Below are 15,627 nucleotides of genomic sequence, written 5' to 3'. Positions count from 1 at the left end.
CTTCAAAAAGTGGATAGTTTTCAAAGTAAAAACCAAAAAAAAACAACCCAAAAAAACATTTCTATAAATTCCGTCATATCTTTTTACATTTAAACAAATATTAGGCGTAATTTTGCAGTGAGGCTTGTATTGTATTACTGATTCCCCTTTTGCTTCCCCGAAAATGAATGAAGTGCGGCGTCCTAAAGTAGCGCGTGGATGCGTGAAGCCGTCAGGAGCCTTGATTTGGTGGCTGCAGCAGGTGCTCTCAAGTCACACGTCAGCAGCGCGTCAGCGTCAAGACGGGCTGATTGCCGTGAATTTGAACGAGGCGACAGGTTGTTTCTTGTTTGGTCGGCGGCGGGATGTCTTGGTCGGGTCTCGCGTCGAGTCAGTTCTGAATTCGCGAGGTAGCAGCGGTGTAGAGGTACAGTTTTCCTGACTGTAACTTAAAAAAAAAAATGAGTTAATCGTCCCCAAACTTTGTGGGGGAAAAAAAAAAAAAAAAAAAAAAAGCTGCTTTGTGTCGTCTCTCCTCCCGCCCCTTGAGGAAACTAACCGCGCGCGCACAGCGGATGCTGGGAGCGCACAGGCAGTTTGCGGTGAGCCGTCTGTCTCTCCGCCAGTGAGCCTGCGCGGCTCGATGAGCGACAGCCGGAGGAGGAAGACCGACACGCAGTTACACCGAGTTGGCACCGAGCTCCCGCTGAGCGCGAGCGACAGAGCACCCAAGTGGCGAGTCGGGGGGTGGGCGGGGGGGCTGTACGTGAAACTCAAAGAGGCCGTGATGGACGGCAAAGGCACCCTGAAGATGTTCACCAGGAAGAAACGGGAACTGATCAAGACGCCATCCATCTCGAAGAAGAGCCGAGCAGGAAGTCCCGGGCCGCAGAGCACCGGGGCGCCATCTGTGAGTAGCGCATCACTTCTTTTTCTGCCGGTGTGCGCGTGCGTGCGTGCGTGTGTGTGTGTGTGTGTGTGTGTGTGTGTGTGTGTGTGTGTGAGAGAGAGAGAGTCAGATGACCTTTAGTTGGAGGGGACAGGCTGCAGAGAGGGGCTCCGGACCTGGGCTGGTTGTGTTATGTGTGGAGACTACTTGGACCAGATGCAAGTTTAGTTTTTGGACAACTTTTCTCGGAGCTCTCCCGCCTTGTGTTATTGTATCTGGCATCTGGTGCCATCCGGGCGAGAAACAACTGTCGCCAGGCTGCGTGAGACCACTTGAGAGCATTGATTGTGATGCAGCACCGAGAGAGCTGAACGTTCAGACGTGTCCCTGATTGCACACTGACTCATATGTGATTCAACTATTGTGTAGGAAGTGTCCTTGTGGGGTTTCACCACTATTGCGGTGGCAGGCTGCACTGTCTGAACTCACTCAGAAGCTGACTTGTGTTTAGCATGGGGACTGAGCTGTAGGGGAAGAAGGAGAATGCTGAAGCGTGGCGGCAAAAGTAGCTACAATCCTTACTCTACGGGTCAGAGAGTTAAGAGAGCCGAGTCCAAGGGCAAGGACAGACTGGACATACTTCCCAACAAGCAGAGCATATGGCTTAAACAGGTACGTTTCCATGGCAATCTTCATTGCCAAGAGCAAATATGCAGGGGTGCTTCTTTGTTTCTTGTAAAATATTTGCACTCTTTGGGCTCCTTTTTGCTTTGCTGGACGTGCACTTGTCGGGCCCGAAGGATCCGTACGCCGACTAGGATTTAATGTTTCTAAAATGAAAGGAACTAATGACCTTTTATAAAAAACATTCTTAATTGAGTTTTTGTTTGCGATTTGAGGAAAAGTTGATCATTTCGTTTGCGATGTTCTTACTCCAAAAAGTACATGGCTTTTCTGTTGTTTGACACTATGCTGATTTTGCCCCACCCAGGAATCGTTTGCAGTCAGGAAGTATTGCACAACGCAACACAGGATCTTGTGAAAGTCTTCGTGTGTGTGTGTGTGTGTGTGTGTGTGTGTGTGTGTGTGTGTGTGTTGTGTGTGTGTGTGTTTGTTTACCAACAACGGCGCTGCAGTTGCTGTTTGAGGCCGCGTCGATGTCCTCGTGCCGCTCGGGTCGAGCCGGGAATCCCAAATCACTGTGTGGTCTTGACCGTTGTCTCCCCCTGTCCTCTTTTCAGCTGTCCATTCTCCAGGAGCTGCCCCGGAAAGATGCCGGCGACGTCAGCCCCTCCTCTTCAACTTCATTTTCCTCATCTGCTTCAACGCTCACCCCGACCTCCGCCGGGCTGCAGGACCCGTCCCTGTCATGCCCGAGCACCCCGAGCACCCAGCACGGCAAGCTGGCGGCGATGCAGGGGGCGGGCTGCCCGTCTCCCGTGGCCACCCTGAAGAGGCCGACGGCACTGAGCAGACACGCCAGCGCCGCAGGTCCGCTTCAAAACCCTCTACGTGTTGATTGATCACGCTCTCCTGTCCGCTGCACGTGACCCGCAGCATCAATACCTGAGCTGAAACACAAAACTAAATCTGGACAAAGACTGCAGATGTTCAGCAGTCTGAATCCGCAGATGTTTCATCCTTCCACCTCCAGTTTACTTCAGTACAAATGAAAGTTTGAAGCCTTAACGAAGCACAATTTTAAACTATGCAAAGCCGAGGCTTTTTCTTTTACTGACAGATTTACCTTGAGTAGAGCTGCAATTGCTGATTGTTTTCAGTAGCAATTGGTTTGCTGATATTTTTACGTATTTATTTTAAGTCTCTTAAATGTCAACAAAAGTTGACCAAAAATGACCAATCAGAATGTCTCGGAGCCCAAGATGATGTCTTCAGATTGATGGATATGTCTGATCAACAGTATAATATCCCAAGATCTAAATTTACAACCATTTAAAACCAAGAAAAGTAGAAAATTGTCACATTTAAAGGGTAGTAGTTTGATATTTTGGAGACAAAAAGGTTCCCACACTGTAAATAAGACATCTCCCAGCAGCTAATTAACTTAGCTTAGCATAAAAGCTAGAAAAAGGGAAGCATCTGTCCTCATTTGTTTAATCTCGACCAATACAAAGTGAAAAAAAATGACAATTTGCCATTTTTTTGGAGTGTATGTGTCAAACTATTTCTTGAGAGCGGTTGCCAGGCAACCAGCATTAAGAAGCCACTAGTCTTAGGACAGAAATGTGACACAGAGTGCAATTGAGCTTTGGAAATCTGGAAAGTGGTTAAGCGCGTTTTCCAAAATGTGGAACTATTCCTTTTAACGTTTGCTAATATAAAGCCTTCGGCCCTGTTGCTTAAAATCGAGTCTTCATTGAGTCATTGAAACTCTTGAGGGCTTAAATGCGTCTTTGCTGAGTGATGTTTCCGTGTCTCCTCAGGATTCCCGCTCCAGTCATGGGTGTTCACTAAAGGCCAGGGGAAAGGCGCCCTGACCCCGACCGCGCCGTCCGAGGGGCCAGACAGCACAGCCATCGAGGTGGAGGACATCCCGGCGCTGCTGAGGGACGTGGCGCGTTTCGCCGAGGCCGTGGAGAAACTGAAGGATGTGGTGCTGGCTGAGGGTAAGAGCAGTCGTGGATCTTGCACACCTCCACCGGGCGCAGTTCAGAGAGAGAGAGAGAGCGCGAGGGCCCGTTACAAGGCGACCCTGTTTGAGGACGTGCGCTTCGGCTTGATTCGGGTCTGAAACCGACGCTACGATCACAGAAATGAACACGTGAAATATTTCCTGTTGTCACTTCCTGCAGAGACAAAACAGTTCTCTGTCTTTTTGAAGCCAGATGTAGTTTTCAACTGTTTCAGCTGTTCCGTGTTGTGTCCGTTCGAAGTCGCCCTCCGCGTATTTGTTTGCAGACCAGAACAATGATGTTTGGCCTCTTCCCCTTTGCGTTCCTTGTCCTTTTCGGCAGGAGCTTACGTAAAGCGGCCATGATGGATCCACGGGTGGTTTTCTGCCGATCGTACATCAGCCCCGTTCTCTGCCACGTGTTCTTTGCGGGAGGAGCAAATAAGGGTGGAGTCACCCTGCACAAGCAAGCTAACGAGTGGCTCAGAGCTTCCTCTCTCCAAATGAAGGGTTGCGTTTCCGCTGCGCCCACAGAGTTGACCGCAGTCTTGTCTCCAGCAGGAAGCCAGATTCTTGTTTACTGCAGCTGCGTACGCACACTCTTTCCCTACTGCCTGATGAGGCGAAGCTTTAAAATTGGCACCACTGCTGCCTTCACGGAGTTTAAAACACCAACTCGGACTTGAGCCCACCTGCTAATCACATAAACTTTGTCTCCAAAAGAGCAAAGATTTATTGTCGCCAAGGTTATTTCCTCTAGTTGTAAAACGCTGCGTTCGAGCACATCCCCGTTGCTCACGAGACGGAGAGTTTTGTTTGTGTCTTTTCTGTCTGCCGTTATCTGTCTCTGCTCTGTCATGTTCTCCACCCACTGTCAGCTTTCTAAACAGGAAGCCATGATGGATAGCCTCCGACAGAAAGGCCCCGTCCACACTTCCTCCGATAGGCCGCACGTATCGCCGCAACGCCTCGTCTTTGTGATCAGCAGCACAATCACAGCGTTGGCGTGCCGCCGTCCGGAGCTCCTCTTAAACCTGGAGCTTATTCCTTTTGATTTGTGAGGGTTTTTTTTTTTTTAGGTTTTTTTAACGTCAAACTGTTCTCATAAACTCAGGACCAAGGTGTTGTTGTGAGCCGCAGAAAGCAGATGTAGCACACCACCAGAGTTAGTTTCTAATCTTGCAAAACAATTGAAGGGACCACATCCTCTCTAGCACACAGGTCATTGTGTGCCGCTGCTGCTCCGGTGACTCTGACACACATTTTCAGACGGACTGTGGAAGGATGGAGGACCGGCTGCCCTCCGGCCTCCTTCGTCAGTGATGCTGCCTTCATCAGAAAAAAAAAAAGGCTAAACGGAGGAGTGTGAAGAGGAGGTTGCAACATTTAAACAGAAAACAAAACCTGTGTGTGTGTGTGTGTGTGTGTGTGTGTGTGTGTGTGTGTGTGTGTGTGTGTGTGTGTGTGTGTGTGTGTGTGTGTGTGTGTGTTGGAAATGAGGATGCAGGCTGCAGATGTGTCACCAGTGACATCAAAGCTGACACTGTATCTCCACCTGACCTCTGACACTCTGACTTGTTTGTCCATTATCACCGCGTGCTTTGTCAAACTGTCCGTCTCTCTTCCGTCTCCATCCGCCGTGCCACTTTGCAGAAAGAGTAGAAACCCTGACAAGCAGAAACTTAAAAGGACAGTTCTTTGCAAGAAAGCGAACTGGTGCATTTCCCAATGAGTCGGAGGAGAAGATCAATAGCACTCAGCCTTCAGCCAGCAGCTGCCTAGCTCAGCTTACCATGAAGACCAGAATGAATGGGGAAACGGTTGGCCTGGCTAGCCAAAGGCTTGTAACCAAAATCTTTTGTGGCAAGAGCAAAATTGTCAAGTTTGTGGCCAAAACCAACAAAACTGTAAGAGAGAATTTTTTTTTTTTTTTGCGGTCCAAAAAAACAACTTGTGATTCTTTATTGCAGTGTGAGAAATTTACTTAGTTTTTTTTATGCTTGCATAAAAAAAAAAAAGACATAAAATGATCTTCATAGGGCCTTGGCTATTTCTTGGCTGGAAGCAGTAACTTCCTGGAGTCTCTGTTGTTTGAGCAAAAGTGCAAACTATTACTTTTAAAGCAAAGCTGCGTTTTAGATGCCAGATCCCAGCTGCACTGCCTGTGATAATGGACACAGAAAGCAAAGGCAGCTAAAGGCTTGTTACATTGGATTGTTTATGTGAAGAACAAAAAAAACACACACAAAAAAATCGAGGTCCCTGCTTATTGTTTGTATGCTAAAACAGCTGTCTCTCTTTTTTTTTTCTTTTCTTTTTTTTTTTCCTTTATAAAAGCTGGTTCGGATCAGTTGATCCTCTGGTCGTTCGTCTCACCACCACATCTCCCATCTCACTCAGGTAAGAAGGAGAGTCGGCGGCCCGTGGCCCACGAGTGTTTGGGAGAGGTGCTGCGGGTTCTGCGTCAGGTCATCAACACCTACCCGCTGCTCAACACTGTGGAGATCCTCACCGCAGCTGGCAAACTCATATCCAAGGTCAAAGGTCAGTCGGTTGTGCCGAGAAACACAGAGAAGGCCTTTTTTTAAAAAATTATTGCGCAAGCACAATGTACAGTGCGTTTTAAATAGTTTATATAATTTTGGAAATGTTGATAATACACGATTTAGTTATATACTGTTTACACTGATTGTAGACCTCAGCCTACTTTGATAATGCACTCTGCTAAAGATAGTGTGATGTGCAGGTGTGTGAGTTAATTCGGTTAGCAGTGTACTCACAGCCACGACGGAAGCATGAACTGGTGCGCCTTCTTTCAGGTTTCCACTACGAGGCATGTAACGAGGCAGATAAAAAGGACTTTGAGAAGGCAATTGAGACCATTGCAGTTGCTTTTAGTAGCAAGTAAGTATGTGATGCCCCCCCCCCTTTTTTTTTTTTTAAACACGTCTCATCGTAAAGTTACAACCTGAAAGCCGCTGGTGCTTGTGGAGTTACCTAGTTCCGCTCCAAAGACTATTAGAGTGAAGCTTATTTGTCATTGCATATAAAGCAGTGTGTTGTTGGGAATGAGAGAAGAAGTGCAGTGGTGGTGACACATTTGCATGAGGCAAAGCTGAAAACAGGAAGTGGTTTTTCATCTACCATATGACACAAAACCAAAACTCGAAAATGCTGTTGACAAACTGACTGCTAAATGAACAGATTGTACAAACTGGAGGTAATCACTCGAGAAGGCTCGCTTCATGAGAGAGGATTTGAGATCAAAGAGATTTTTCTAATGTGACGACCATGGAGTCATTACATCTCCCCGTCAGTTGTGTTTTTTTTTTTTTTTTTTTTTTACAGAAACTTCTTAGTGTCTTCATGATAAAAGTAAACCCATCGGAGAAACACGTCTGTTTTTCTGTATTATTGCAGTATGTTGTACCAACACTTCATCACATGTCTGTCTGTTCCACATCACAGTATAAACAACTGTCACAAAGTTGCAGGAGGAAGTGAGTTGGCAGAGACGGTTGAAATCTGCCTGATGGGTCTGTTTCCTCATTCTCTCCTGAGCTCTTCCTCCGTTAGTCTAATTTTCTGTCATCAACACCAAGACAGGGACTCTTATTGTTCAGCCCTTATTTCAGTCAACACGTCTGTTACGGGAGAGACGATTGCATTTTTCTTGAGTGGGTGTTTGCAGAAAAAATGATGACAAATGAATGATTTGACGTGTATTGTGATTGAAAAAGACCTGAGAGACGAACGTCACTCAGATAAGACCTGTTTCTTTCACTTCCTGCCTCCGGTATACCTGTAGAGGTTTCAGACAAGGCCCAAGCCTCTTCCTCTTTTTCTCTTATTTAAAATGTACTGAACGCTGTCAAGCCATTTTTTTTCACATACAGAGCATTCATCTTATTGTTTCCACCGTGATGTGAAGGTTTCCCTATTGTTTCTCTACTCAGTGTGTCTGAGCTGCTGATGGGGGAAGTGGACAGCAGCACGTTGCTCTCTCTGCTGCCCACTGAGAAGAGCAGGGTGAGTTTATCACGGACACGCCGGCATCTCCCATCTTTTAGTTAAATAAAAACGAGCGGGGTTACCTGACATTAACAGGAATTATGTCAAAGTTTCGCACACCTTAATTAACCATCACTGCATGTAAGGGGATTTCCACTCCCGACTTTCCATTGGGCGTAGAAGAAAGAACTGTCTCGGCTGCTAACAGGCCTCTTTGTCTTTGTCTGCAATGAATCATCTTTGCTGTGTAGTCGATGGAGAACTTGTACTCCGCAACAGGCCAGGGAGCGGACGGGGGGCAGTTCAGGAGCGACCTGCAGGACATGGGTAGGCAGCCAGTCGCTTTCCTCCACTCACTCTCCAGCTTTTGCTAGTCCGTCACAGGTGCTAATTTTGATACGTTTCATTGATTATCTTTTGATACTATATGAACGACATCCGAAGTGTACCTCTGACTGCCATCTCATAAGAGGTTTTGCATTTCGTTGCTCCAAACACTGGATGGTAGTTCTCCTCCTGCTGGTGTAAGTACTGTAGTGCAGACAAGAGTTGCAATTAATGCCATTGAGGAGCCAAAGTTACTAATCACTGAATGTCTATTCAAGAGTTGCAACTTCAGGGAGTCAAGACACGAGACGTTACAGTACCGACCGCTGTGATTGCAAAATGAGGGTTAACACAGCAGTGACAAAAATATAGCCTGAACAAAACACAGGATGTTGCAGATCATCACCTCGGCGATGAATTGACACACCTTTGGATGAAACCTCCGCCACCCACAAAACATACAATAATCAACAAAAATGTCTTGTTGCCATGTCAACAAGCTGGTTTGCCTGCATTGACCCGTGTTGATTTGCAGGCAGAGTTGAGGAAGTGGATGTGATCCTCCAGCGCAGTGAGGGAGGGGTGGACTCCGCTCTCCTCTATGCCAAAACCATTTCCAAGTACATGAAGGACCTGATAAGCTACGTGGAAAAGAGAACTTCACTGGGTGAGTGTGTGTGCCAGATATAGGCCATGAGACTCAGGATTGGTGTCTGTAGTTATTTTTTGTGAATTTATGAGCCAATTAATCAGAAAAAAAGATGCACCAGTGATTGTCAAAGCTAACAATCTGAGTTCTTCTGTTTTACCAGAGACTGAGTTCTCCAAAGGCCTCCAGCGATTATACCAGTCCTGCAAACACAGCATAACACACGTAAATCCCATTTATTTCACCTCAAAAGACTTTGTGTCTTTATCTTTACTTCCCGTGTTGTTGGTAATCAAACGTAATGCTCTTGCCCCCTCCAGCCCCACATGCCCCTCTTCTCCATCTACTCTCTGGCGCTGGAGCAGGACCAGGAGCAGAGTGTGGGGCTGCAGCAGGCCAACACCACCCTGCACACCAAGACCTTCATCCAGGTACGTTAACAGCAGCACAAACTCCTGACAGCCTCTTGGAGTTACTGCAGGTTGGAGTCAACCTGCAACAGTCACTTTGTAAACTCCCATCCCTGATGTTTGATGGGTGTCTGTGCAGCCTCTGATGCAGCGCAAACAGGAACATGAAAAGAGACGGAAGGAGATCAAGGAACACTGGATTCGAGCTAAGAGGAAGCTGGTATGATCTTTGTCTTCATAGTATAGATCGGCTCTTTTCTGTCTCTAATTTGAATGGAAATGATCGCAAACACTTTTTGTTTGTGTTTGTGCGTTTTTGTTTAGTTGGAGTGTGAGGTGAACCTGCGGAAGGCCAAGCAAGGCTTCATGGCCCGCTGCGAGGAGTACGACAAGGCCAAGACGGCAGCGTGCCGGGCCGAGGAGGAGGGAGGAGGGTCTACAGCAAAGTCTCTGGAGAAGAAGAAACGACTGGAAGAAGAGACTCGCAACAAGGTTCTTTATTTTAGCGCCGTGACTGTCGTTTCACAGCTATATCTCTGTGTGAAGAAAATTATTTAAATGAGAAACGATGCAAGAAAAACATGCTCTTTCAGTGTGTGGTTATGTGGAATTGGAACTAATGTTTATCCGAGTGCTGCACTTCATTTATCTGTGCACTAAATGAACAGAATTAAACAAGACGAGGAAGAAAAAAACGGGAGTAAATAGAAAATATGCGTTTGTTTGTGCACGTACGCGCGCAGGCAGACGAGGCGGAGGCCACCTACCGGACATGTATAGCAGACGCCACCACTCACCAGCAGGAGCTGGAGCACACAAAGGTCACCGTGCTGAGGCAGCTGCAGGACGTCATCAAACAGAGCGATCAGACCCTCCGCTCGGTCAGAACACACTCGCACTCTCACACACACTTTGAGTCCTCTGCTGCAACAGAATAATTTCACAGCTGCAAATGCTCTTTCCTGAAACTCCCAACTCTCTTCTCCACCAGGCGACCATCTCCTACTACCAGCTCATGCACATGCAGACGGTGGCCTTGCCCGTCCACTACCAGACCCTGTGCGAGAGCAGTAAACTGTACGACCCCGGCCAGCAGTACGCTGCCCACGTGCGAGACCTGCAGCTACCAGAGCAACCCAATGTCCACTACGCGTTTGAGACCTACTCCCCCTCCAGCTCATCATAGTAAGAGCTCCAATCACAGCCTCAATGAAGGGTTTGAAATTGAAACGTTAAAGGAATAGTCTCTGAGGCTATTTGTAGCCTTTCTGAGATAGAAGAGAAGACTGAAACCACTCATACAGCGGTGGTTGAAAGCTTGTGAGCATAATTTAGAATTTTCTATATTTCTGCATTAATAACCTAAAACATCATCAGATTTGAACAGACCTTTGAACAGAACTGCTGGTTATGGCCACGTATTTAAAAGTACCATGCTTGAGTAAATGTACGTCGCATTCCATTGATGCAGTAATTTGAAATAAAAGTACTACTGTGAATGTATTTACTGTCTAATAATGCCAATTTGTTGCAGCCATGGCCATAGACCAAGGAATGACAGTTTCAACACAGACACTCATTCAAGCCAGTCAGACAGTCCCGCCATCAGTGCGGATGCAACAGCTGGAGACAACAGGGACTCTGAGATCCACCGCAAGAGTAAGTGATGTCTGTTGCAGCTGCAGATGTTACTCTGCTTTTAGAGAGAAGATTTATGTTCAGTCAGTCGCTGTTGCATATTTTTGTTGTTGTTTTTATTGGCTTTATCACAAAGTGGGATTCAATGAATGAAGAGCAAAATCTTTTATGGATTGTATGAGGAAGCATTATACGCCTGTTCTCATTATCTCTGTGCCCTTACTATCTCCAGGACAGGGCCACAAGTCTTGGGGTTCAACTGTGAGTGATGACAGTGTTGTAGGAGATGGAGGCCTGGATTCTCCTACTGCCAGCACGAGTGAGTGTGCATGACTGTTGAAACAGATTCACACTAACATGAATACCTCTTCTTAATATTCATTGAGGTTGTCTAAATCAAAATTCAAAGTTTCCTCAGCTGATATTTCTTAAAGCTTAAACAGTGTGTGTGAGAAACTGTTTAATCTGTTTTTATCTATTTTAGGTGACATCAGTAAAATTGTTCGGACGTCATCAACCGGGACGATGTCGTCCAATGAGGATGCAGATGAGAAAGACGGGAACGTAGCCTCCTTCGAAACTCCAAGTAAGATTTACAGATTGTCTTCCTTGTGTGGCTGCTTGATTACAAGCGATGCTATCAGTCTGGTGTGGGTTTTGTGGAGTGTGTACGATGGCGGTCTTTCTGTGCAGATATTAACGGGATGGATCCAGACGTGGTGGTGTCCACCAGACCTTTCCGTAACATCGGCTTGTCCAAAGCAGCCCAGACCCACCGAATGAGGAAGCTACGGACTCCTGCCAAATGCCGCGAGTGTGACAGCTACGTTTACTTCCAGGGAGCCGAGTGCGAGGAGGTGAGCTCTCCACATCCTATTCTTCGAATAGCTTTAATTGCTTCACTTTAAAAGTTGATGCCTTTTAAAATGTGTACCCAAGTTGTGTCTGATAAGTATTTCTCATGCCGTTCCACCCTTACTAATGCCAGTGGCGTTTACAACTTTTTAACGTTACTTTTAACAGGCTGATTACAGAGTTGCTCAATCATGAACTGTGTTTTCAAGGATAATTCAAGTTACTATCAAAGAAAAGCTCGAGAAGAGTTTATCAGCTACATTAACTCTGCTGAATCGCAGTAGAAATTTACAGCAGAGCAAAAAGCTTGTTTGACTCTTGATTTGCTCGAGCCTCAGTCCTATAACTTTAAAATATCTGTTATCATTCATCTGCTTTTTTTTATATACCTCGTGTATTTTTTTATTTTTTGTGGCTATATGATCATCTGGGTGACCATTAGGTTTTACATGCGAGAGGTGATTTTTATCTGGTCTTTGGAAAAAAGAAAAGGCAGTTTGTGTCACAAAATCTGTCCCGTATCGTCTTAAAAGCGCTCCTTGGTCTTTGCAAGTTTTTTTTATGCTCGTTCACTGCCTCCAATGATGAAACGTGTTTCATCAGGTTAGCTACTTTTCCTCTGTCCTCTCAGTGTTTCCTGGCGTGTCACAAACGCTGTCTGGAGACTCTGGCCATCCAGTGTGGGCACAAAAAGCTGCAGGGCCGTCTGCAGCTGTTTGGCAGGGAGTTCTCTCAGGTAGCCAGCTGTGCCAGCGACGATATCCCCTTCATCATCACCAAGTGTATCTCGGAGATTGAGAGACGGGCGCTGAAAATGAAGGTGAGAAAGCCCATTTGTACCGAGTGCTCACAGGTCCGTAGATGTCCGATTCTTCGCCCGAATCATTTTAATGAACGTACTGCGGTCGACCGCTGTCTCCTCCTCACAGGGCATCTACAGGGTGAACGGTGTGAAGACTCGTGTGGAGAAACTGTGTCAGGCCTTTGAGAATGGAAAGGAGCTGGTCGAGTTGTCTCAGTGTTCACCACACGACATCAGCAACGTCCTCAAGCTTTACCTCCGACAGGTGCGCCTACATCGCAGCTGCATTTAAACACATTTTCAACTGTTTCATATCTGCTGGAGACGCCAGTAAAGAATGAATGTGATTAGTTTCTTCCACTTGGTCAAGGTTTTAGTCGGTCTAATGTCAAAATATCATTGCATCAACATACAGATACAAGTATTTATCTGTAAAAAAAAAAAATTAAGCAAAGATTTAGCTAGAAGTCTGATTTGAAAACTGATTCAGTCTGTAAATCACAAAGTATTAAAAAAAAATTAAGAAAAGAAAAATTACGGTTTGCAGATAAAACTGAGATATTATGTGAACAGCTGCACTTTTAACTGGTTTTCTCAGAGTGACTGCATGATATATGAATGAAGTCATAAATAAAACACACTCCAGAGAGTTCTATATAATAATGAATATTCTATTCATATTTCTCCTTCTGTTGCAAGTAAATATAACGAGTAATTGTTTTACAGTTCATTGGACAGTTAAGAAGGATTTTACTGATTAAATCGGAAAGTAAAGTTAAAAAAGATTTCAAATCAAAACAGTATCTGGATAATCTGTTGGTTGTGTAAGTGTGACGTTTATTTTCTTTACCTGAGCAAGTCTTCTCACTGACAAACATGGTTACATAGAATTAAAACTCTGTAGTCGTTTATGAGATGTTTTGTGTGTTCATGTTTAATTCTCTAATGGACTTTTGCCTGTTTCTTTGCCCCAGCTGCCAGAGCCCATCCTGCCTTTCCATCTGTACAACAGGCTGATGGGTTTGGCCAAGGAGAGTCTGCAGAGTGAGGGAGACGCCGCGGGGGCAGAGGAGTCGAGCAGCACTAACCCAGCGGCGGGCAGGGGGCCAGAGCTGGTGGATCTGGGCTCTGACACCCAGCCAGATGTCCTGGTCCTGGTGGACAATCTGAAGGAGCTTCTGAAGGAGCTGCCCAAGGCCAACATCGCTACGCTGCGCTACATCACCCGCCACCTGCGAAGGTCAGTATTGTAAAAACAACACAAAAAAGGTGATGGGAGCACCCACTCATCTCTGATCCTTTCTATCTTCGTCTTCCTCATTCTAGGATCGCGGAGCTTGAGGGCGATAACAAGATGAGCCCCAGTAACTTGGGGATTGTGTTTGGGCCCTCCATTATGCGTCCCCGTCCGACCGGGGCCACGATATCTCTGTCCTCTCTGGTAGACTACCCGCATCAGGCGCGCATCGTGGAGGCCCTCATCGTCTTCTATTCATCCATCTTCCTGTCTAAAACCGCTCAGCAGAACAAAATGAGCCACTCTGCCTCAAACACTGCTCAACAGGTACGACTCTGTGTTCTGTATCCTTTATTGTGTGTTTGTAGCAGCATTTTGTATATAACACGAACTTTTGAGCTGTATTTGCGCTGTAGTACACTGCTTAGCCTATTTGGGCCCGTATATGGAATCACGAGGTAATAAACGAAGCACTGAATGTAACTACCTGTTTTCTTTTATGGCCCTGGAGATTTATGACACTACCGATAAATATCTGCTCATTTGTAGATCACGAGAGAACAAGCGAAATGTTTTAAGGGACTCTAAAAAATGAACGGTCGTGAAAAGCTTGCAAATAAATATTTAACAAACATGAACAAAGACTGGTCAGTAAGCTCCAAAATGTCAACACATTAATTTCCTCTTCATGGTTACGTTCTCGGTGAACGTCATCTGTTTGTTTTTGCCTGATTTGCATTTTGCAATTGAAGCTCAATAACTTTTTACTCTTCATGTCCTCCTCCCTGGTTCAGGAGAGTATTTCAGGTGATAAGATGAGCAGCTCTGCTGATGGAGAAGAGGACGACAGCAGAGAGGAGCAGAGCAAAACCGAATCTGACAAGAATGAGGGGTGTGGTAAGTTTTTGCAAAGGTTAGGTTGCATAATACTGTTGTTAATTAAAATAACTTCCCCTTAATCCTTGTTGCTCCCACTGAGGTAATGTTATAAAAGTGAGCAGAATTTACATTTGTCACCTCTTTTATCTATATTCAGGAAGCTCTTTGGGGTCTCTGGGCTCCAGCGAGCAGCTGCCTGACTCCGACTCAGAGCTAGATGAGGGGAACACCCGCAGCCTGACTAAGCAGGTGAGCGAGGTGAGCATGGACGATGACCAGCTGAGCTACAGGGACAGCCTAGACCTGTCCAGTCAGTCTGCAGCACACACCGACCCCGAACAAGATGTGGATCAGGATCGGGACAGTCCGGAGGGAGGAGGGGGAGCCGGGCCCCCCGCTCTCCCCGACAGCGGGCCCCCAGACGACGACACGGGAGCACAGCAGGATCTGAGCGGCTCCCTGGCCGAGCTCAACGTGAACCAGTCCAACAACAACTACCTATACTCTCCCATACTGAGCCTGTCGGGGGTTCCACTGGCACGTCTGGGGGGAAAGAAGTTACCCCTGACCAGAAATCGGGACGGTGAGCCCGAGTTTGTCTGATATCAAAATGATCAGTCCGTCAAATTCAATTAATAATCTGCGTTTTATACATTTAAAATCAGACAAAACCTAAAACCGAGAGGTCGTTCTGTACACCCAGATCAAATGTGTGTTTTAATGTGTAGATGTTCGCAGTTGCGTAGTGATTGGTCCTCGCAGTGAAACATCTGCATGCTTACTGCTCTTTTAAAAGAGATCACTCGTCTTTTCAAGAGGTTTGATTCTGATTTAAAAATAAATTTGAGTGTCCGTTGGTATTTTTACATATTTTTCTCTTTGCTCTACAAGCTTGAGGAAAAGCAGCTAGCGAGTCACGTGTACAATATTCAAACGTTTCAAGCAGATTCCCTTTTAAAGTGCTACTTGTTTTATTACAGCCTTAAAAATAAATTTAGCAGTTTCTTATAAATGTTGCCTGTATTGCAATGTTATGGATGTTTGGTCTATTTTAATAAAAATTATTATATTTTCATTTTGTTTGTAGCTTTGTCAGTCCAACCTTGTTTGATATTTTTGTATTTTACAAATCAGATTACAGACGAATGGGGAACACACCTGAAGTAGAGCAGAAAAAATAGATGTAGTTACTACAATGTGTTCACTGTCCTGATAAAAGGGGGAGGGACTGAAGGGAGCAACCGCAGTGGGTGGGAGCAGGTTAGGCACGGCAAACAAACCACTTCTCAATGCTTTAGTCTGCAGCAGCTGCAACATGG

At 45.9% G+C, this 15,627-nt stretch overlaps 1 protein-coding gene across 3 annotated transcripts; it reads left to right on the top strand.

Moving 5' to 3' along the window:
• Positions 1 to 455: 455 nt before the first annotated feature.
• arhgap45b (Rho GTPase activating protein 45b) lies at positions 456 to 15,383 on the top strand. 3 transcript variants are annotated; one of them, XM_069694857.1, is made up of 24 exons: positions 456 to 889; positions 2,110 to 2,359; positions 3,313 to 3,495; positions 5,901 to 6,044; positions 6,320 to 6,404; positions 7,457 to 7,529; positions 7,763 to 7,838; positions 8,374 to 8,505; positions 8,651 to 8,712; positions 8,808 to 8,918; positions 9,037 to 9,117; positions 9,222 to 9,389; positions 9,641 to 9,778; positions 9,889 to 10,082; positions 10,432 to 10,556; positions 10,768 to 10,854; positions 11,020 to 11,121; positions 11,229 to 11,392; positions 12,022 to 12,210; positions 12,320 to 12,457; positions 13,167 to 13,432; positions 13,519 to 13,756; positions 14,224 to 14,326; positions 14,466 to 15,383. In XM_069694857.1, the coding sequence occupies exons 1-24, from the start codon at positions 623 to 625 to the stop codon at positions 14,909 to 14,911; spliced, it is 3,822 nt and encodes a 1,273-aa protein (XP_069550958.1). In that variant the 5' UTR covers positions 456 to 622; the 3' UTR covers positions 14,912 to 15,383. The 3 variants fall into 3 exon arrangements, with proteins under 3 accessions (XP_069550958.1, XP_069550956.1, XP_069550957.1); XM_069694855.1 differs by lacking the exon at positions 456 to 889 and adding an exon at positions 935 to 1,540 and having other exon boundaries at positions 5,838 to 6,044; positions 14,224 to 14,494; XM_069694856.1 differs by lacking the exon at positions 456 to 889 and adding an exon at positions 936 to 1,540 and having other exon boundaries at positions 14,224 to 14,493.
• Positions 15,384 to 15,627: the final 244 nt, after the last annotated feature.

The sequence above is a fragment of the Brachyistius frenatus genome, unplaced genomic scaffold, assembly GCF_029030835.1.
Source record: "Brachyistius frenatus isolate BFR_SWC_R1_liver_20210118 unplaced genomic scaffold, ASM2903083v1 Contig_18, whole genome shotgun sequence".
NCBI lineage: Eukaryota > Metazoa > Chordata > Actinopteri > Embiotocidae > Brachyistius > Brachyistius frenatus.
The sequence above is the reverse complement of the archived record's forward strand: the minus strand, read 5'-3'. Positions and strand labels throughout refer to the sequence as shown.